This window comes from Parambassis ranga, chromosome 5 (assembly GCF_900634625.1).
Source record: "Parambassis ranga chromosome 5, fParRan2.1, whole genome shotgun sequence".
In the NCBI taxonomy this organism is placed as follows: Eukaryota; Metazoa; Chordata; class Actinopteri; family Ambassidae; genus Parambassis; species Parambassis ranga.
In genome coordinates this window covers 14,814,715-14,836,732 of record NC_041026.1, presented here as the reverse complement: position 1 = coordinate 14,836,732, position 22,018 = coordinate 14,814,715, and the positions used below count along the sequence as shown (strand labels likewise).

General features: G+C 40.1%; 2 protein-coding genes and 1 long non-coding RNA gene across 3 annotated transcripts in view; 1 reads left to right on the top strand and 2 right to left on the bottom strand.

The window, feature by feature from the left end:
* The window catches only part of gli1 (GLI family zinc finger 1), a 41,667-nt gene extending 37,551 nt beyond the window's left edge, over positions 1–4,116 (bottom strand). The window contains exon 1 of the mRNA XM_028406726.1: positions 3,797–4,116. The gene's annotated coding sequence lies outside the window, so the exon portion shown is untranslated. The remainder of the gene's footprint in view (positions 1–3,796) is intronic.
* Positions 4,117–7,463: 3,347 nt separating this feature from the next.
* On the top strand, positions 7,464–12,705 carry LOC114436844 (uncharacterized). The gene is made up of 3 exons (XR_003670742.1): positions 7,464–7,488; positions 9,099–9,163; positions 12,630–12,705. It is a non-coding gene; the product is annotated as an uncharacterized LOC114436844 (long non-coding RNA).
* Positions 12,706–19,501: 6,796 nt separating this feature from the next.
* Positions 19,502–21,804, bottom strand: LOC114436843 (inhibin beta B chain). Its single transcript, XM_028407357.1, has 2 exons — positions 20,892–21,804; positions 19,502–20,448 (listed from the first exon to the last, which is right to left on the bottom strand). The coding sequence occupies exons 1-2, from the start codon at positions 21,244–21,246 to the stop codon at positions 19,667–19,669; spliced, it is 1,137 nt and encodes a 378-aa protein (XP_028263158.1). The 5' UTR covers positions 21,247–21,804; the 3' UTR covers positions 19,502–19,666.
* Positions 21,805–22,018: the final 214 nt, after the last annotated feature.

Sequence of the window (22,018 nt, the reverse complement as noted above, 5' to 3'; positions counted from 1 at the left end):
GTAATCACTACATACATACATACATACAGTGAGAGTCACTACGTGTGAGTTATGTAGAACTGAATGTTGCCCAAGAACTTAGCCAATTACCAAGAACAAGAACTTGGAGCCTTTGCCAAGCCAAGAATCTCAGGCTGTTATCTCATCTCAGATAACAGAGTTGTTGTCCAGAAGACTCATCATAAACACACGCAACATGAACATGCCTGTGCACTCTTTCTCAATTTACCGCCTCTCACTTTGTGGAAGTCAAACAATTGTTCCGGCAGTAAAATGCAACAGATTATAAAATTAAAAAAAAGTGTTGATGTACATATGAAGCCCTAAGGAGGAGGCTAGAGTGAAGAAAGACGTCCAAATCAGATGAAACTCATCATATCACACTTGACCCTCCCCTGCTATCTGACAGCAAGAGTGAAACACAAATCTGACGTTTTTCTTTCTAATTGGAGGATGTCAGAGAGACGCAGGCAGCGGGGTGGTGACTGTCAGCCTCTGTGTTGTAATTATGATGGCAGCACCCAAACGCATTGTGACTATGGCAACCTGGTGAAAAAATAAACACCGCCTCCTCTTCACTTTCTGCCTGCCGACAGGACAGCACAACGTGACTCATCAGCGGCTCAGAACACACACATTGAAACATACACACACACACAGAGCCAAAGACACTCACACATGGACACCTTTTCATGCCAGAATACCTGCAATAACATATCCAAGCACTTGTAAAATCATCTTGAACAAACTGTAAGATCAAATTTTCTCTGCCACCTCCACGGACGCCACTTTGCTTTTGTCATCCACAGACGACCACCATCGCGCAAAGAAACCCCAACCACAAGCCCATTGTTACTGACAGAGCTAATGTAACACTGTGGAGAATGAGTAAGTATCGGTGTGGGTTGTTTGTGCATACAAAAGCTTTTTTCGCAATCTCACCTGGATCCTATTAGCACGAGTTTGATTTCTAATATCAACCACATGAGACGATAGTTAGGAGCTGGCACGCCTTTATGCTTTTAAGCACACACACATGCACGCATAAAAAATGTATGAAATCCCGCCACCCCGATTCAAAGAAGAATGAAGGAGGATGGGGGAAATCTGTATCACATGCAAATGCTGCATCTACTGTAAACCAGAACCAATACTGGTGCAGGCTGCCTTGCACAACTCCACCCAATAAGATTATAACTAATTGAAACAATTCTAAAATTAGACCCAGGCTGCCACTTGCAGTTATTTTCACCATATAATTAAACCATTCAGTCTGATTAATCATTAAATGTTCAGTCTATAAAATGTAGTTTCTCATTGTCCGAGCCGACCTCTGTTTCAACTTGATGTCTTTTTTTTGTCTCCACTGCTGCAATTTGTCTGATTCACCCACTAATGGGTGGGAAAACCACCACTGACCATGAACAATGATTTTCAGAATATTTCCCATGACTGCAACATTTCCCTTTTCTATTATGTGTGCCCTTCGGCTAATGCATTTCAAGCTTTTTTAAGTGTCTAATGCTCTTGCCCTCTGGTGTCAGCCCACTACTTAGTATCCCCTTGTTCCTCTGCCTCATTTCAGCATCATTTGATGTGTTATATGTCTAACGCATGCATTACTGAGGCTTCTAATTGGATTCAATAACAACCACAACATCCACTATGACCAAAATAAATAAATGATGACACATGCACAGCTTTTTAAGAGTCTAAAAACAACAGAACGTTAATCTGAGGGACCAAAATAATCTGAGATCTGAGGGAGCAAACCATCTCTTCATGAGACCTGAAGCAAAGGAGTAAAGTGAGAAAAGAGTAGCGGGGGATAAAGCCAGAAAAAGGAGTGTGAATGTGTGTGTGTGTGTCTTAGCCTGTGTGTCCTTTAGAGCATCCCAGGCCCTGTCTACTCGGCTCTGCACTGTGAGCCTACATGGTTTAGGCAGGGCCAGCACAGACAGACAGCTGCTATTAAACCCTGATTGTTTCAGGTTCACAGGGTGTGAAAGGGTCTGATTGAGGGGCTGTGATCCCAGTGAGGGTGGTCTTTCTCTCCCTCCACCTCACCTCCCTCTCCCTCTTTGGAAGGTGGAAGGAGGAGGAGGGTGTCAGGGGGATTGTGTGTGTGGTGGGTTGGTTGCAGGCATCACGTGACACATGTTTCTTGCTGAGCGGACTAAAATGGAATCTGGACAAAAACACACCACTTGTTGCTGCCTGCCTCCAGTTACGTCTGTGTCACATGACCTTACGCCCTACCAATAGTGCCAAAACAGAGCTTTAACATCCACGTTGACACATTTCTTCATCCAAACTTTGAAAACATTAAACACACAATCCACTAAAGTAGAAGCAATATTTAAATTCAATTGTATTCATCCTGACAGAGGCTTATCAGGGTCCTGATATGGCTCTGATAAACCAAACGAGTCCTCACCTGCGACTGGCTGCAGGAGGACAGTTGCTTCCTGTATGGTCTATTTGTTTAAGAGCATTCCCATTAAGGAGCCTTTTGGCCTAAACACATTTGATAAAGACCAGTGAGAGTAAGGAAGCTCCCCTGCAGAGCTTTTCACACGTGGCCAAAGGACAAGTGCACTTTCCTCCCTTAAACTCTCCCCCCGTCTCAACCTTGAGAAGTGAAGCTCTGCGAATACTCCATTTGAATCCATGCAAAATGTTCCAATTTATATACTGACCTCTGACCTCTGCTGTTCTGGCGTGATCATTTCTTTCCCTCAAACTAATAAATCCTATAAAATGTCTTCCCTCTACACTCAGTGTGTGTGTGTGTGTCTGTGCAAATACTGTTAAAGGAGGTTGTGAGGTTGTGTGCTTAGCACTTCTCACTGTCACTTTGGAATAAAAAAGTGTTTGGCTCTCCTATTGAATCCAGTGTTGACGCTCTTCAGTCCAGGGTCACTACATGAAGTCCGGCAACCTAATCTTCCCACATTAGCAGCTACAGTCAACTCTCTCAGAGATAATTAGATTAGAATCCAATAATCTATCTAAGATTAGAGGTAGATTATAGCCAGCTTCATACCATGTATACCTTCATACCACACCAAAAAAGAAGAGGAAGAAATAAAACTGCAACAAAAAGCAGTAACAGGAGCTTTTTGTCCCTGTAGGCCTACACAGTGCTCGGTGATGTGTTGTTTTGTGGGTGCCCCTGGCTGTAACTCGCATTTGGAGCAGTTTTTTGGCACCTCAAGTATTTCAGGTTACAAGAAACAGCTGTTGTCTGGTGGCCATGCCACCCTCCTCTGTGCTGGATGATTTAAAAGTGTGCAGGCAGTCAGAGACCTAAAAAGAAAAACTTCCACAAAAGTATAAAGACCGCGAGACTCTTTGATTTTCTGATGACTAAACTCTGACAAAGCTCAGCCGGATTCCTCTCACGGTCAGAAAAAAGCAAGACAACTTTATACGCTGAAGAGCAAACGAGTGAATGAATCCAACAAAAGCCGGCGTATCACAGAGACTAAAAGCATTCTGCTCTGATAGCAATATTATGTAATGCAATTTCTGAAATGTGGAGCGTTTAAAGTGTAAATGGAAGCAGCTTGATTAATCAAGCCAATGCTCAGCGCAGAAGTCACGCATCACCTGAACGTTTACGCCAACACAGAAACAACTACACAACCACTATTTACAAAAGTGCAGGTTTATCTGTCGCCACGAAAATGGACGATAATAATTAAAAGTGCCACAAAATTAAACACAACTTTCCTCATGCGGTATTGAATAATAACAATTTCAATCGTCAATGTGAGTCATCAGCGCAGCTTACCTCAGGTTAATGCAGAAATATTCAGCATGAAACTTTCTGACTTGGTTCCCAGAGTCCTTGGAAGAGCTCAGAGGGTCCAAGGACTGAGTTTCCAGTAAAGACTCCCTTCTCTCTTTTCTCTCTCTCTCTCTCTCTTTACTTTCTGGCAGGCGCGCTCGGATGGAGATGACTGAATTCTTCACAGAAACCGACACATTGTCCTTCTTCAGAAGCGCTTCTCCATACTTTTATTCTTCAGAGTCGTTTTTTTGCGCAAACGGTGACAAATCTGAACCCCATGTTAGGCTATGGAGTCCCCGCAAAGCGCCCTGGAGTTGGTTGCACAGCCAATGCGGGAATGCGCACCCCCTCTCTCCCCCTCTCCCTCCACCCTCCTGCCTTTCTCCACAGTCTGTGGACCACCCCGAAACAGGAAGTTCACTTTTTGTTTTTCTTAAAAAAAAAAAAAGGACCACGCTGCTGCAGTTTTTCCCCTCGAAGTGAACATGCACATGCAAGACGTCCAGCAAAGCGTATACGTTAGAAACTTCTCTCTAATTTCTCTGTGAGTAAACACAGATAGGTTTACAGCAATATAGTGAGTTAAATAAAGACATTACAGCATGCCGTTGTTTATAAAATACTTGTATGGACATGGCTGCGTCTATATAAAGTGCGCTCCTATCTAGTAATTGGTATAAACCATCTATAAATGTTTGTGTTTACTTAACTGGTGTAACTATACAGCAGCTTCTCGGACAGTGTGTGTGGCTGGCTACGTGTGGGGATGCTGCAGATTGCAGAGTGCTCTGCCAGTAAGAAAATCCACCGCAAAACCTGGACTGGAGTTCAGTCTGCAGCTCAGGACCAGTGCCATAACATTAGACAAAGTAAAGTGGATAAAGTGTCACACGTGTAAATTAAAATATAAATCACGTGTGTGTGTGTGTGTGTGTGTGTGTCAGCTTCTTTGAATCTTACCCTATTTCACAGTCAAAACCGACAAGATATGGTCAACATTTTGCCTCAAAAACCTCAAAACATGTAAATCCATCCATATTTAATCCAGCCATAAATGACCAAAGAAGAAGAATAACGAAAAATATGGGTATAAAAACCTCTTCATATGAAAAATCACTATTAGGTGGAGCTGTTAACAAGTCATCATCTGAAATGTGGTTGTGACAACCACTATACATATTGGAAAACACTGTTGATTGTTGTTTATCATCATTATATTCACTGCACCGCCTGCTCAGTAACCATGATGAAAGGTGAGTTCAGTCAGCATGCTTCAGGTTTCCCATTAACCATGATTGACTTAGGTTGTGTCTATATCCTGAAATAACCACCTTTCACAAAGTAGTTTTTACTTTAAAGCCGCAAAGGAAAGCTGAGTCTGAACAGTTGGTGACCTTAACCAATGCCTGCAGTCCATTGACAACATACGGCCAGTGGTTAAATCAGATTTTGTCAATGAGAGTCGTGGGCTTTAGTCCCATTTTAACTGCTGCTGAAGCCGCCAAGCAGGGAATTCTTGGCTGTAAATGGGTCCACAGATGCTGGAGCCATATGCTTCAGCCGACTGTGGAGAATCCAACACCGGCTTCACTTGAGATTATCAATGGGTGGGATTAAAGGTGAAGAGGCAAATCCAGTGAGCACAAACTGGTCTGACTGGATCATGTAGAAAAGACTTCTTAAGAGTAGTATGTGTAATCAGCGGTCAACTTACGGTACCTTTCTCTAGAACGGGGTCACTATTGTTTCTGTAAAGTATCAAAAATACACTTTACACCAATATGATGATATCTATATATATCCTATATTCTTCTGCTCTTGTTTGAAGTGCATCTGTCTTTGGGTCACACTAAACAACAACTGAATTAATATCATTGGAATCAGTGGACTCTGGACCTACCACTAGTGTTCTTAAGATGCAGACACAGGACATCACTTCAATATCATGCACTGGAAAAAACTCCCCAAAGTTTGCAGAGATTAGGTAGCTCATCCAGCAGCTCATCATACAAGCTGTTTATAAAATTCTGAACTACACATGAACAGTGGAGACTGATCATCTTTACCTCTTGTTGGTCAGAGGGCAGAGAGGATGCTGCCCTGATTTACTAGACCTTCTTGTGATACAAAGTGCGGTTATGGGTGATGGCTAGCTGGTAACATCCATCTATCTATCCATCCATCCATCCATCCATCCGGGTTTCAGGATATTGAGCCTGCAGGTGTCATGAGAGTAGGTTGTTGTTTCCCTTGTTCCCTGTATGGGGTCTAGGCCAGTTGCTCAGGAGTCTGTTTTTAATCAGTTGTGTTTGATTTCAGTTTGCCCACAGTGCCCACACAGTGATCACAAGGAGCGGGCGCCATGGATATTTAAACCACAGGACCACAAGGACCTTTAAGGAGGTGGTCCAGATCACAAGGACATATTGGAAGGACGATTGTCAGTGGACTAACCGGAGAGACCACAGACTCAGCTTCAGCTGCTGCTGGCTGTCATTGGGCAAGAGACTGGTTAGTATGCTAACTTGAATAGATGACTATACAATGTAAAACATAGGACTCTGAAGTTTGTTCTAGCAATCATTAATGTGATAGAGGTTGTTACTATAATGTTACCACTATATTATTTAGATGTACACTAGTATAGCATGTCATTTTGATTATTATTTTTCCAAAATACCACCAGAGAGCTGAGGGAGACTGCAGACCTGAAGAAAGTCCAGTCACCTATTGTCTCACCTTTGATACATGACTTGGATCAGTGGGGAACTTCACAGACTTGAATCATTTACACCCTGTCCTTTATTTAAAGAAAGGCCAATTCAGTAACCTTTCCTCTTAATGAAGCATGCAGAGACATGAATGATTGAGACGGGAATAAAAGTTACAGATGTCTCCTGTTAAAGCTCATGGAGAGCTTACAGCAGCAGATGGATTAGGGACCAGGTAAGTAATGATGGAGGCTAATTCAGAGCTGTGGAGTTCACTCCAAGTGACCATGCGTTCTGTAAATAAGATCTGCCTTTCCTGCTCATTGCTAAGTTGTTCTTGAAACCTGGCCTGGCATGTTACCAAAGCCTTTCACTGTCCCTAATCATCTGATTACTGATGATCACTTATGCTTTTGATATATAGCCTTCGTTTGCTTACAGTGCTATGATTTCTATAGATCAAATGACAAAGTAAGATAGTTGCACAGCTTGCACAAATATGCATGTAATATGACATGGAAACAATTCATTTTCATTTAAGTGTAAAAATCCTTATTTACTGTCTACAGAAGGTTGAAGAAAGTGTAATGAGGTGCAGGAGCAGCCAGGGCTTTCGTATTAAAGGCTACTTTAGGATACACAGAAACATGCATGTTAGCCAAGTGAGAGGGAGAGAAAGCATCTGCCACTAAGACTCAGGGCAGCTGGACGGCATTTCCCCGTGCAGCAAAATCCACCAAATCTTTTACAGGATTTGTTTTTCCATTGCAGATGGTCCATTGCACATGTTTTCTTCCCATTGGCCCGGGGTCCCAAGCTGACAGTTCTGCAGCTCTGCAGGTACTGCATATAAGGGCGTGTTTTGCCTGCATCAGGCCCCTGCACACTGAAGAGAGGAACCTGGAGATGCAGGACTGCAGTAACAATAGAAGAGGAGGAGCAGACACGCTGTATGCCTTCAGTCAGTGCAGGGTGGGAGAGGTAAGTGCTGCACAGAGATCCTATTTTAGTATGGTGATCTAATGCATTGTGCAATAACAGTTTCTGCAGTAATGTAATCATTTTAAATGTTTAAATGTTTTCAGGGATGTGTGATTTTTTTCTGTATTAACCATCCATCAGCAGCAGTTAACCTTTAAAATGCACGCTATTAAGAAACACAATGCAGATATATTTTTTGCATGTCTTAATACAAGCATACAGTAGATTGTATTTAAATTTACTACATTTTATTATTAATCAACTGTATAACAGCAGAGACCTGTATGTTCTATATTTTATATTTGATCTTTATGAAGATTGGTAGTAGCCTGCAGAACTATCTATAGGTCACAGTTCTGCTTTTTTTTACTATTAATTACAAATTGTGAATTTATCTGACAAACATATGCACTCTACTGTACTGAAACTAACCCTGCTTTAGCAGATATTTGATGCACATTGAATCAGCTATTTATCTTTGTTTTACAAATTATCTTCAGATTCCCAGTTTGTTCTCAGTTATATCCCTCTGTTATTATCATACAGGAAAGAAAAAAACTTTTATTGTAATAATATATTTATCCACAGCGTCTATCATTTTTTGATGTTTTTGTAACAGTAGGATATTTTATTTTGAGAGTTGAGTGTAGGTGGGATGAATGTAGGTTACTACTTGCTGGCCAGCCATTGGTCTTTGTAATCCACCATGCTGTTTTGACTGGATTATTTACGCTACACTTTAAGACCATTTAAACAAGAGATGAGCCAAGTAAGGTTTGTTTGTTTTTTTTCTATTTAATGATATAATGATCAATTAAAATCTAAATCAAATCTAAATTATTACAGTTACTATATCAGTGAAACAGTACAAAATACATAGATTCAAACAATTACAAAAGATTTGCTTGATTAAAACTTTTTTTTTCTGAGCTATCATTATTATATAAGAGACAAGGCATTAAACAGTTTGACGAACCAGGTCAAATTAAGTGTCTACATGCACATTTAGACTTTTCATACCCAGCTACAGCATGTTAAACTTGAGTTTAACATGCTGTTAAAGTAAGTGCAAGAATAAAGAATTGAGATTTTTGTCATACATAAATGTACCTAAATAAATGTAATTTATTATTTGATTTAAAATCACTATTATTATTATTATTAAAAGAAATGTTTTGCATTTGTATATACAGTTTAAAACAAAATCATGGATGTTTGTTTCAATGGTCTGGATGGTCACCAGAGGGCAGCATTACACAAGTTGGAAACCAGGCAAACCAAAACGTCAGAGGAGCAGCACAGTCCTGCTCTGCTGTAAGGACCTACAAAGACATAGAGGATAGGATATACAGTGTGTACTGTATGTGTATGTGTATGTGTATGTGAATATATATATATATATATATATATATATATATATATATTATCTTTATTAATGCCATTTTCATGACAAACAACACAAATTTGACTGTTTTGAAAAACATTTTGTAATGTACATATATATAAGCCCAAATTGTTGTCAATGTGGTGTCAAAATGTTTGTTTATCTTTTTGTTGTAGTTTGTGATGTAATATTTTTGTTTCCATGTCTCTCCTTGTGTCTGTTGCAGACTTGTGCCTTCAGATTGACAGATCATCTCAGCAAATATTATTTCATGAGGCCTTTAATATAATGGTAGGTATGCAACAAAATGCACAAACCTAGTATATTTTTTAAATGGGCAAAGTAATTCACACAATAAATTCAAATCTGATGTTTCCACTACCAGAAGTATGAATACATGAATCATAAGTTTAGCTGGTAAAATCAAAATCAAGTCCATGTCTCCTGAGATGGTATGACCTAATTAAAAATCGTACTTTTTTTGTACACTATTTTGTATTGGCCTGGTCTGTAACTGTAAAGTATGTTTTAAATGTAAACAATTCTTTAATCTTACCTAGACTATGCTTAAATAATTATAAAGGTGTTGCGATGCACACATTAGGTGTTGGCATACAATTACCTGATTGGATGGATTCTGTTTAGTCGTCTTTGACAGAATTAGGTCCACACAGGAAATTGTGTGTGGTAAGACCTGAGTGAGGGTTAAGGTGGAACAACAAGGACTCTGACATTAATTCCCTGAGCTGTTCTGATGCAAGCTCCTTCTGGCTCCTGAACTATTTAAGCCCTGAAGCCTCCAGTTTAAAATGCTGAAAGGTCTAGGTAAAATTCTTTCAGAAATGAGAATGAGTTTGGCTCCCTCTAAAGGAAGGAGCTTAAAAAAAGAAGCAAGACCTCCTACAGCATGCTCCTCCCACCCAAACTGAGTGAGTGAGTGAGTGGTGGTTGGCCAGTGGGGGGTGTTAGCTAGCTTATTCAACATAATAAAAGCTCAGAAAACATGCTATAGGTACTTATCATGAAAGCTTGTATTTAAAACTAAACTGTATTGTCAGCATTTATGTAGGCCGTTAAAAAAGTATAGATCAAAAATGTATGCATCTCACATCTGTAGACCCTGGATTGTGAAAATAATAATACATGGTCTATCGGAGCTCCTATCCATTTTGACAAAACAATAAAACATTAAGGCCCTGTTGTTTATACGGTTCTACCAGTGTTCTAACACTGGCTGTGGATGTGTCTGCAATCATGTGTTTGACTAGCCAGTAATGACTGGCATAAGTATGTGTGTCTGACCATGTCTATTTTGGTAATGACTCCTAAAATGACACTGGCTACAAAGTACTAGTACTGTAAACAACTCACTTTTAGATTCCTTTAGCCAGCCTGCAAACTAACAGGTAGACTGTCGTTGTTGACCCCTGAGTGTACCATACATGCGCGACTCGGTCACCTCCAGTAGAGCTGCCTGGACACACTAGCGTGCCGAGCTAGCTAAGAGCAATGATGTTTTTTAAAGTTATGTTGGTCAAGTATCTCTCTCCCACAGTTCAGGCTAGAGTAGTACAATATTTAGTTTAGTATTATGTTTAATCATAATAATCTGGTCCACTTACCACTGCCATGTTTTCTTCCTCCTTTTTGTTCTTTCTTTTTTCACCTCCTGTGAGATAGCTATTTTTTATTTTGTTTAGGCTTTTTTATTAGACACTCGAAAGGAAGCCAGAATCACATGTGGCCCTGAAGGGAGGTCTCCTACTGTTGTTGCAAGCTTTGTATACTGCACTGCTGTTTGCCCACCCTAGGGGAGCCTACTTGGCCTAGGGCTCCAAGTAGTTGTCTGCTTTGCTGGTTAGGAATCTGTGCCTCTGATGCTAGGAGTTAAAACAAAATAAACCCTTACCCCTAACCCAGCATTAATAGATAAGCAGCACTTATGGATAGGAAGTGACATATTAGCTGGCTAACTATTTGGTAGCTATCATTGTAAAAGTAGCTGTTTAATGCAAAGTTTGCGTTAAAAAGCCAAACCTAACCATGGTAGCTTCAATCACATAGCATCTAAAAGCTATAGAAATAGCACAAAACAAAAGTAGATTTCACTTATAAGAAACTCCCAAATTTATGTCAGTACTGGGTAAACAGTGTGGTTAAAAAGACAGGATGGTCAACCATCCCATCCGAACTCCTATTTTACTTGGTTTCTGCTGCCCCTAAGTGGCTAGGACTTGGGTATTGCAGGTTAAAGTATCATGTTTACAGTAGAGTAAACCAATATAGTAGAGTATAGCTTGTCTATACTCCACGAGAACAGATACATTTTTTCGTATTCTTTAGGTGGCAAAAACAAAGTTCCTTTTGGCTGAGACTTTACCTGAATGAGGGAGGATAACAAGCCGATAACGAGAGGTCGGCGTGTACATGGTCGTAGGATTATGATAGATGGACAGATAGGTCTGGCAGACAGTATTGTTTGACCTGTGTGGATTCTGCCCTAGTGAAGAGGCTTTTCCAGTTATCTGCATTCACAATGCCCACTGACCAATCAGACAATAGTTCTTGGACACGACCAAAAAAAAAAAAGTTCTTCTCAGAGGAGGTGTCAAGAACTAGCTGTGAGAACTCCCAAACCAGTGCTCCAAGAAGAAAATTAAATCATTTTATATCTTTTTAACTGGAAGAGGTTTGGAGGTCTGGTATCTGGGATGATGTAATTAGGTGTAAACATTATTTTAGTGATATCTTTAGCTGCCAGTCAACAGGAAAAGGCAAGAACATTGTAGTCTACACCCACTAGCAACTGTTTTATCATGTTAATACTTGATTGTCTGTCACGCAAATTAAGTGCTCATGCAATTACTACACACAGTAACCCATTGACAAAAAGATGTTGGATTTTAAATTGAGCATTCAACAAAGATGTATGGCCATTTTTGTAAAGTAAGCCTCATCAGCGAAAGCGGCTGCAAATATGTTTAGCAAACTGTGTATTTTCCAAAGGCACTACCTCTGGTGATTCCTGGATTCCTGGAAGGACAGCACACCTGGCATCTTTCTGGTCATTCTTGGTCCAAGCCATTCTGGTTATCTTAGCTTTTGATCAAGTCAACTTTGTTTTGTTTTTTTTTTAGTTCTTGTCTATTTCTTTCTTGTTTCCTGTTGACATTCCTCAGACTATGTCAGGAAGACTATTGTTGGATGTTTCATCCTCTATGATTCTGCTACAATGTCTAGTTTATTTTGCTAGAAGACAAGTTCATGTTATTCTTTAGACGATCTCCAAGCAAAATATAGTATTACAAGTATCAAATACTGTGAAGCTTAAGCTACAGTGTCAGAACTAAAACAAAGTTCTGATGCACCATTTTCTGCCTGAATGAACTATTTGATGAGTATGCCTATGATTCATCACTGCTTCAACAAGGACAATGCCTGTTGCATGTTTTGCTTGTTCAGCCTCCAGTATTGCTCATATTATGATGTTGTTGGGAAACTAGACGTATTAAACTGCCAATCTGCCGTTAACCCGGGAAAATTTCAGCATGTAGTATGATGTTTTCTTATCGGTACATCTTTGAAGTCATCAGGTATACCCATTTGTTTGGACACCTTTCTCATGTAGTATCCTCCCAAAACTGCCTCCTCAAACGTGTCCCATGTGATGCTTTGGGGCAACCCAGCTCAAAATCTGTTACTTTAATTGAAAGGTCTGTCCGGCTTGTTCACAGACACATACCTGATGTCATTTCAGATCTTGATGATGCCGTAGACAATCCACAGTTTGAGACTGATCCTTGAAACGTTCCTTTGCCATCACAAGTGCAAGCTTTCAGGTGAGTCCTGTTAGACTTGGTGGAGGTTGGGAGGGTCAAAATATCGCACTGATATTATTGTGATGCAGTTGAAATGTACATCTTGTAATATATTTAACATATTCAGGCAAGTCCAACTCTGACTTGCCTTGAAATAAGGGCTTAGAAAGGCTTTGTTGTATCCAGTGTAATTCCAGTGCTGTAGTGATGAGAGCAGCTGGATGTTTGAGGCATGAGTTGTGTTTTAGTGAGCTTTAGTCTGAAGTCGGTTACATACTCCAGAAGAACAGAGAAATTTTCTCTTGCTCTTAGCGCTTCAAGATGAAAATGACATCACTTTCTTCTCGGAGCGCTGGTTTAGGTACTCTCTCAGTTGGTTCTCAACACATTGTCTGGGCAGAACTTCATTCTTGGTCGTGTCCAAAAACTATTGTGTGATTGGTCAGAATTTCAGAGTGGGTGTGGAGAATGTGGAGAAGCGGAAAAGGTCAAACAATATTTGGGCAAAAAAGCAAAACCGTGAACTCTCAAATAGTAGCAACAAATATTCCCCGTCCTCTGCTTTAAACATTTTTACCTAAACTGCTGTTTCTGCCATTGTTCAGCAGTGAAACGAAATCAAAACCTGTGTGTGTGTGTGTGCACTGCACACTGCAGTGGGAGGGCCATATGAGAGAATTTTGGTGTTTTTCTAGTCTTGCTACCTCAGGGACACAAACAGATTTCTGTTCTTACAGAGTATGTAACAAGCTTGAAACCAAGTTTTTTAGTTTCACAAAACAGATCACCTGTGAGCAGGCCTTGTTTCACACCTAACCTGCCCCATGCACTTCAGTTCTTCAGCATCTGCTGTAAACTCTGGAGTCATAGATAGGGTTAGTATCAGAAAAGTTTGAGCTTCCTGATTTCCCTTTGTTAAACTTTCTGTCATAGTCTGGTTGTGTTTTTTTGCAACAAATGAAGGCTTTGAAGTCAAATTCTGACAAAGTCAACATGTTTGCATCGGAAATCACATTTGGCATGCCCAGACACACTGCTCCTACAATGAAATGCTCATGACATCAGCAGAAGTCAATGAGCTGAGTATCCAACCTTCATGTGTTTGCCTGTGGAAAAACCAATAAAAGGGTAACAGCACAAACATTTGAACATTGGCAGCTGAAGTATCCATGTTTGTTATTGCAGGTGTCGTGTATCATTTCAAGCACATACTAAAATGTGGGTATTGCAGTGTGAACTTTCTTCTGGTTTCATTTAGCCTCTCGGCTTCTGTATTGTCCAGTGTCAGTACTTGCACTGATCAGTACTCCCAAACATCAGCTGCATTTCTGCACAGCAGTGTCTGGTACACCATTGCTTTGCAATAAAGCTTTCAAGGTTTCCAGAGATGTAAGATGGATTTCAAGCTTTATTGTCAGTAGTTTTTACTCTTGCAAACAATAAGGTTAGTGCCCTCTACTGACCAAACTGTACACAGTCATAACAGTAGACAATACTGATGGAATATGAAGACAAACCTGTGCTAAGCAAGGAGGTACACCAGTTTTTGGAAGTCATGTTTGACTGACATGTCCTGATGACTCTGGACGTGCAAGATTGTTTTTTTTCCACCTTTCATATCAAATTCCTGTACAAGGTGCATCCTAACACAAGATAAGTTCTTTGTTATATTTACAGTCCCTCAACCCCTTTACTCAAATACTTGTTTTTTCTGGTCTTAACCTTGGCATTTGAGGTTGTCTGAGGTAAACGTGACAGAGTAAACACCATGGTAAAGTAGGGGTCAATTTAATTGGATTTTCAACTGTAAATCTAAAGGGGTGACCCTCAGTCCTATTACTTAAACAGCGCCACCAAGTGGCAAAAACTGAGAAGTTTGAATCTGAGTTAGTAAACATTGGCTGCAAGACAGTAGGTTCAATGCCAGATGCGTAGAAGCCCTTGTTAAGAAAAACTTAACTTAAATTGTTGATACATTGTTGATACTTAAATTGATGATTTAAAAATATATTTTAAAATATCATAATTATTTCTGCAGTATATTTTGACACAGAATTTACATTTTTGTAGTGTAGTGTTTTGTTGTGTGAACCTTTTTTTGGTGAAGTCAGTGTTAAATGTGCACAAATTCTGCTCCAGTATTTGATTTTTTTGGTAATACGACCTATGTTGTAGCACCTAAAGGTAATTTCTATTAGTATAATTGATATTTTTTGTCGATATTGATATTGATTTTGTTTTATCCAAGGATAGCTGTTAAGTGAAATGACCTCTTTTGCAGTGGACACAGTGAGAGCGCATTGAGGATGAAGGATGTTGCTCTGTAATGAGACTTCTGATGTAACACATAGAGATATAAGAGGTAACTGGGTCTGTCGTAATGGGATCATCCTGTGGATTTAAAAGTTATTTGAAGTCCTTCGTACATTGGAACAAGTATGTAGACAACATCACGGATGTAAGTCTTCAGCCGCTGAGATGTCATTCGTGTATATGTATCATTTCATAGGCAAAACACAAAGGTATAAGATGCACTCTATCATAATGTACTTCATATTCTGTACTTGTACATTGTATATTTAGACAGAACATGTTTATAATCACAGGTATAAATATCCATTGATTAATATGTATACATCATGTGAAAAGTCATTCACATTAAACTCATATTGTGTCTGTAGCAGTCAGAGGTTCTTCCCATTGCAGCCGGCTAGCCTACATTTAAGATCGCTAAATTGGATAAGTGCTTTGTCCTCTGTTGAGGGATTGGATCTGACCGAGTCAATAGTGAATCTGATGCTACAGTAAAAGAAGGTCTCACTTTTCAACTTTACTGTGCATGTGAATTGTGGGGCTGCAAATTCTGGGAATATACAGACTTACAGTATAGAGTCATTTTGCCTGTAGATATTTATGCATTCATTGTAACTCTCATTATAACACTGTTGATTTGTTGTTTACCTGAAGACTACTGGGGTGAGGTGAGAGTGTGAAAGCAGTTTCTTCCCATGTTGTCCTGTCATGACACTGTGGGGGACGAGTCTGACTGACACCTTAACCCTCCCCCCTGGGGATTTGTGGGATTGTGAGTGGAGTGAAGGATTAGGGTTTTAGTTAGGCACACAGCAAACAGTCGGTCTGTGGGTCAGTGTGTCAGTATATCAGTGAGTCAGTAGGCTTTTATTTTTTCTCAGAGTAGGTCAGCTATCTGCTTTCCATGAGCGGGGCCAATGCAGCTACTTCCTGGTGTCAAAGACTACTCACCTGCTCACATGTTTTAATGCTGCATCGACCTCAGCCTCATGCTCTAAAACCTTCACACGTGCAACTACACACCTTTTACTCATGATTTCATGATTTCGACAACAGGCCTATTGTCTCATTGTGCTATGATAGAAGGGCTCTGTGGTACCACAAGTAAAGTTTATTATGTATTGACGTCTTTGGTGATCAGATCCTACTGTATGAATGCCCATCCAAAAATCAAGCCCAAATGTCATCTCTAGAAATCAGTCAATGTTTGCTTCATACCATGGATTGAACATACATACTGAATGACATATAAATATATATATGTAAGTCTCACCCATTTCTTGTGATAATGCGAAACTGTTCTGGTTTTGAGTGACCAAGCTTTATGGAGTCTGGGCTGCTGTGCCTCAAATAAAACAGATATTTGTGGAAATTTGCTTGTGTCACTAAAAGTATAAATGCTTTTGTGTTTATTGTTTAAAATATTAATTTCCAGATAGAGTATGCTGTCTAGTTGTCATTTAGTGAGACCCGAGCTCTATAACACATAAATATGAAAGAATTTGTTTCTTAAAGGGCACTTAAACATTTTACCAGGAGAGAGAGAGAGAGAGAGAGAGAGAGAGAGAGAGATTTCTGTCTCAAATTTAAGCAGCTTGCACTGATTATGATGTACTTACAACTTTTTGTAAGTACATCATAATAGGCTGTGTGGCACAAAAAGATATTCTCATCTGCAACTGAGATAGGAGTCCTTCATTAGCTTTTGAAATCTAATATGTGCTGCTGACCTTAACCATCCGTGTTAACCTGGTACTAGACACAGTGTTTTTTGAATTTATAGCACTGTCATTGTATGTATTGCTAATTATAAGCGTAAGATGTCTTTATAGCTCCACTGAGTCTGCACCTTCAGCATGTAAGCCCTGGTTTATTGTATAAAGTTGACTGTAACCTGCAGGAATATGTATAAACAACTTGCCTGGTCTAAAAACATTTTTTGTGCCAGACTACCCTCAGACACTGATTATAGTCCATTTTGGATGGTGCAACATCAGCACTGTGGTTGGCTGTACAATGTTAGTTGGGAAATTTTACCAATTGATTTTTAGGACATTCACTTTGCGATAGTTTTAACTCTAATAAATATGTGCATCCATCTTATAAATTGTTCAGATTTAAGTATCATACGCACTGTGTGGTGGTGGGTTCGGGATCTGATGTTTAAACACACAACCCCCCCTTTTTTAATTCTGTGATTTGTTTCCAGCTCCCAAGCTCCCCAACATTTCAACGGTTTATTTGTATAACTGAATATTTACTTGTTTATTGTTGTGTCAGCTGTAGATTTAAATCAATTCCCAATGCATGATGTGAAAATGATAACATGCCAAAAGAATGTGACAACTGTTTACACAACAAACACAGACGGTCCATAAAGCCACTTCCACTGTTTGAATGAGCAAACACACCCTTTGCCTTAGAGACAGTACCAATCTGATTACATGGCTCGGTATTCATCCTGGATAAAAAGTTTGTGTTTGCACACAAAAAATATAAGATCTAATAATGCTGCATTTTTGTAATCAGACAACAAAAAGGATTTTTTTTCATAAGAAAAGAAGAATACATAGAAAGATAGTTTAAAATATTCATTTATTAAAAATAAAACTTTGACAGTCATCATGTCATTTCAGCACATTATTGACATTTAACTGCTAAAAATCAATCATTATACATAAAATATAATATGATATAAAAAATAAAGACAATTAATATAACTTTGGATTGTAATAGAACACAAATCCCTGCTCCGTTTCCACCAGTTACAGTATACATGAATTTTTGCATACTCTGCAAGTACACATAACATTCAAACACGACTTAAGAAAATGAGCTGATTGACATTTTCTCCTTTGTAGGCTTGTGTAAAATTTTTGATTGTGCCCACCTGTGTAATACGTACAGTAATAAAATCTGTCAAGCAAAAAGTTTGCTCTAAAAATACAGTAGGGTGATAAAGTGCTTAGTTACATTACAATGGCACCTCAATGTCACATTGAGTCCTGGGACAGGAAGTGCTTACAAGATAGACAAAACACGCACACAATAAAATCCAGCATTACAATTCATCTGCAAGTGCAGTTTTCCAGAGGCAACAAAAAAGACATGGGGTTATAATCACTGGGCAAGAAATGTCACAACATACTGCTCGTGTATCACAGCAGTGCAATCCAGACCATCACACTACACTGCATATTGTATATATAGGCAAGAAGTAGACAAGGCCTAGGTCTCAGATCTGTACCAAAGATCAGCAGTGTAACATGTTCTGGTAAGAATTTTTTTCAAAAGGCCTAAAAAGGCATGATAATTTCTGGCTTACTAACATTTCTGCCAAGTGGAAACAGAAGTCTTTAGTTTTTATGTGCTATTTCTGACTAGTGCTGCATTGTGGGACACCTGCTACCAACATCTTTATCTTTATATATCTCTCAATTATGTTTGCCTCACAAATTTCTAAATTGACATCATTGCTAAAAACTTTAGACTTTGAAAGCTATAAATGCCAACGTGCAACAAGCACATGCTCAATGACCCAACATCGGCGCAGACCTTCACATTACCTGACACTGAGGCAATAGCTAAATGTTTGCTCACACTGCTGAGAAAAATGACCTTGGGTTCATATTCTTTTAAACACAGTTACCCAACTGATTAGCCGACTTGTGTAAATAATACAGTGGAGATGCAGATTAAACACATTTCGTCTGTGTGCACCTCCAGGCTGCACATGAGAAGACTGGACCAGCTCAAACCATGCTGATTCAGGTTTTTCAGGTTATCACAGCCTATAATTGTCCATTTGAGCATTCTGTCACAGGTCCACATATAAAGAACAAACTCTAAGTGTAGTTTCATCTAATTCTCTTTGGTATGTTTAGACATCATTTTTTGTCAATTAAACCACAATCTCCAAGTTGCACTTGTCACCAAAAGTGCTAAAGAAGGCACACTTTAAATCAAGGTTCTCTTTGCTGCTTTAAAAGCCTTGCTTTAAAACGGCAGCAAGTAGGTCAAGATATGGTACTGTAATATGTGGACACTATGAGTGGTGCTCACAACTTCTGGCATCTGTAAAGAAACATTTTACTGCATCTTTGAACTGAATCCCAGCATAAATTAAAATTTACATTACCATGAATGCACCATGAGTGCGCCCTAGCTTGATCTGTCATCTTTGTGATTATATATATATAAAAACATCTGTTCTCATTTGTTTAGAGATTTCCAAATGGTGTGGAGGCTCCATCCTCACTTTAGTTTATGCCTCATATGGATAAGGAAATGTGTCTGCATTCAGACTTTTGGTTCACTCAGCTCTAGGCACTGAAATGTGTTGAAACTAATATGGTAATAGGTTGTGCCTGTACTTTCTACAATGTCCTTTTGAAACAGACCTTTCTGTCATCTTTGGAACAAAACAGTCCTATGTCTTATTTTTCTAAAAAAAAAAAAAAAAAAAAAAAAAAAACATTTCTTGATTATATAAAAATAATTCTTGTCAAGAAAAATCTTATAAATCTTTGATCATCGTCTGTGAAATGAAAACACATATTCAAATAGTCAAAATCTAGACATACTGCTTGTGTGTTTGCTTTTAGGCCGTCTACAACACACGCACACAAAAAAAACACCTGCTAACTCTTCAGTACTCTTTCCTTTATGTACATCCACAGGACTCCACTATCATGTCGGGGACGTCCGTTTTGACGATGCTGTGCTGAGAGTTGAAGTAGACCATGGAAAGTGGCCGACGCTCAGTGGGGACGCAGCACGAAGTTGTGGCTGTGTTGATGCCATTGACTTTCAGCTGGCTGAAGACAGTGGCGTGGAATGAGGAGGCTATGCCCGGGGAACCTGACAGATGTTGGGGGCACTGACCCATGCAGTAGTTCATGTGGTAGCCTTCAGGTGCGATGATCCACTCATCCCACTGGATGTCCTTGAATTTAATGTAGAAGTCTCTCTTGCAGCACACCGTTACGTCTTCACCACAACGCAATGAGCGCTTCCTGACTAAGTGTTTTGAGTGGCTGTCACGGAGACGCACCTGGGCGACCAGGAAGGGCTGGTTGGGGGTCTCAGCAGAGTTATCTAGGGAGCAAAGGTTTTGCCCGTCTTCTTCGCAGCTGACCTCCAGCCGCAGCCGGTGCTGGCCTCCATCCAAGAAGGCCTGCAGCGTGCGGGTGATGGTGAAAGTGTGCCAATTACTCTCCTGGACCTCCAGCATCTTCTCTATCAGCAGAGTGCGATTGGAGCCTGAAACCCCGCCATCAGCAGAGAGGAAGACCCGAGCAAGGAGACGGGAGTCCCGGTGAGGGTCCCCAGAGGAGCGGGCATAGATCCAGAGGGAGGACTGAAGTACCTGGATGCTCTGGCCACGTTCCTGCAGAAACTGGAAGGTAAGGCTGAGGCTGGCCTTATCACTGTTGTCTGTCTCATCTAAAGAAACAACGACAAATAAAAAGCAACACACAGACTGTTAGTGTCTTTTTATAGTTGTCCATAAGTTTGGCTAAATTACATGTTTATTAATATTGTAAGTTCAAAGACTGCTTTTCTTTAAATGTTATGCACAGATTCTAAAGTAGACTCAAACTTTTGCACATATCTTAATTAGTGTTTATTCTTTATGAAATAGAGGGTAAGACTTCTTCTTAGCTACTATTGTTTTAGTTAAAACATCAACTAAACCTGTGACATGTCCAAGAGTGGCCAGTCTCTGTATATAACTGATCACAGTACAAGAAGGTAAAGTAGTCAAGTCACAGGGAAACCATGCCCTGATATGCGTATTTTACGCACGGACAGAGCGCACACAAATGTGCAGTAATGTTATGCCAAACGAACAGTTTTACAATATAAAAAGTAAATAACAAACTTACTTATATCTGCAAAGCTCACTATTTCATAGCCTTGATCTTTTGTTGGTATATTGTTTTCTAGTTCAATGGTACCATCCTGTCTGACGCGCCCCGAGTGAAGTTTACGCAGCGCAGTGAGGAGCGCTACTCGGGGTACCGTGTTGGTAATATTTGGTCTTTCTTTCAGATGCAGTTTCTCCAAAAGTTGTTGCTTGGCGATCTCTATCATGAGCCTTTCCTCTGCGTCTTTCTCCATCGGCGGCAAACCACAGGACGCGCAGCCCGGGGAGCCGCTGACCCAGAGACCCTTCAACAGCAAAGGTGTCAAAAGAAGAAACAAAGGCGTCATCCTTGACTCTAAAGTAAATAGATGCATTTTCACGTAGACAGAAAATAAAAGTCTTCAAGTCCTTTCCGCTGAGTTCAGAGTTGTTCTGTGTAGTTTCTGCCGTGAGCAGTCCTGGGACACCGTGAGGACAGGAGTTGAGAAAACGGAATGCTGTTTCACTCTCCTGATGGTGAAGATATCTGGGGTAATCCACCAAAAGTGGTGACACGTTGGAGGGATGCACCAATGAGCGCATCGGGGCACCGTGGAAATTACTGGCATCTGTCTGTCCTCCTCTCTCACAGCAGTCACACAACACACACATGACACGCGCTCATGCGTAGACGGTTACGTCTACGTTTTCTTGTAGTTACACACCTGGAAGCCGTCAATAACCTCATCGTCGCTGCTTTATACCTACTGATAAACGCATACGTGACAGGTCTGGATGAACATTAAGGTCGTTTGTGTGCCACGTTGCCCGAGTGAGTGGAACAGCAACGCAACCTGTCATTACTCTTGTTGATCAAAGTTGAAATTAAGTGCCCTTTGACCCAGTTACAGAATACGCAATACTTATAGGCAGCAAACAGTTGAACAATGGCTTCAAATGTGCGAGAGCGCTCAAGGCTACGAGGCGGAATTTGAAACGTGTTCCATCATGTTTCCTGCAAGCTGGCATAATATACAGTATAACGATTCTTCCTGTGTGTTTATGTCTGCGCGCACACGTGTGTGAGAGAAATCTGGGCATGCCATTGCTCGTGCACGTTTTGTCCGTCTGGTGTTCTCATGGAATATCATTCATATATACATATAA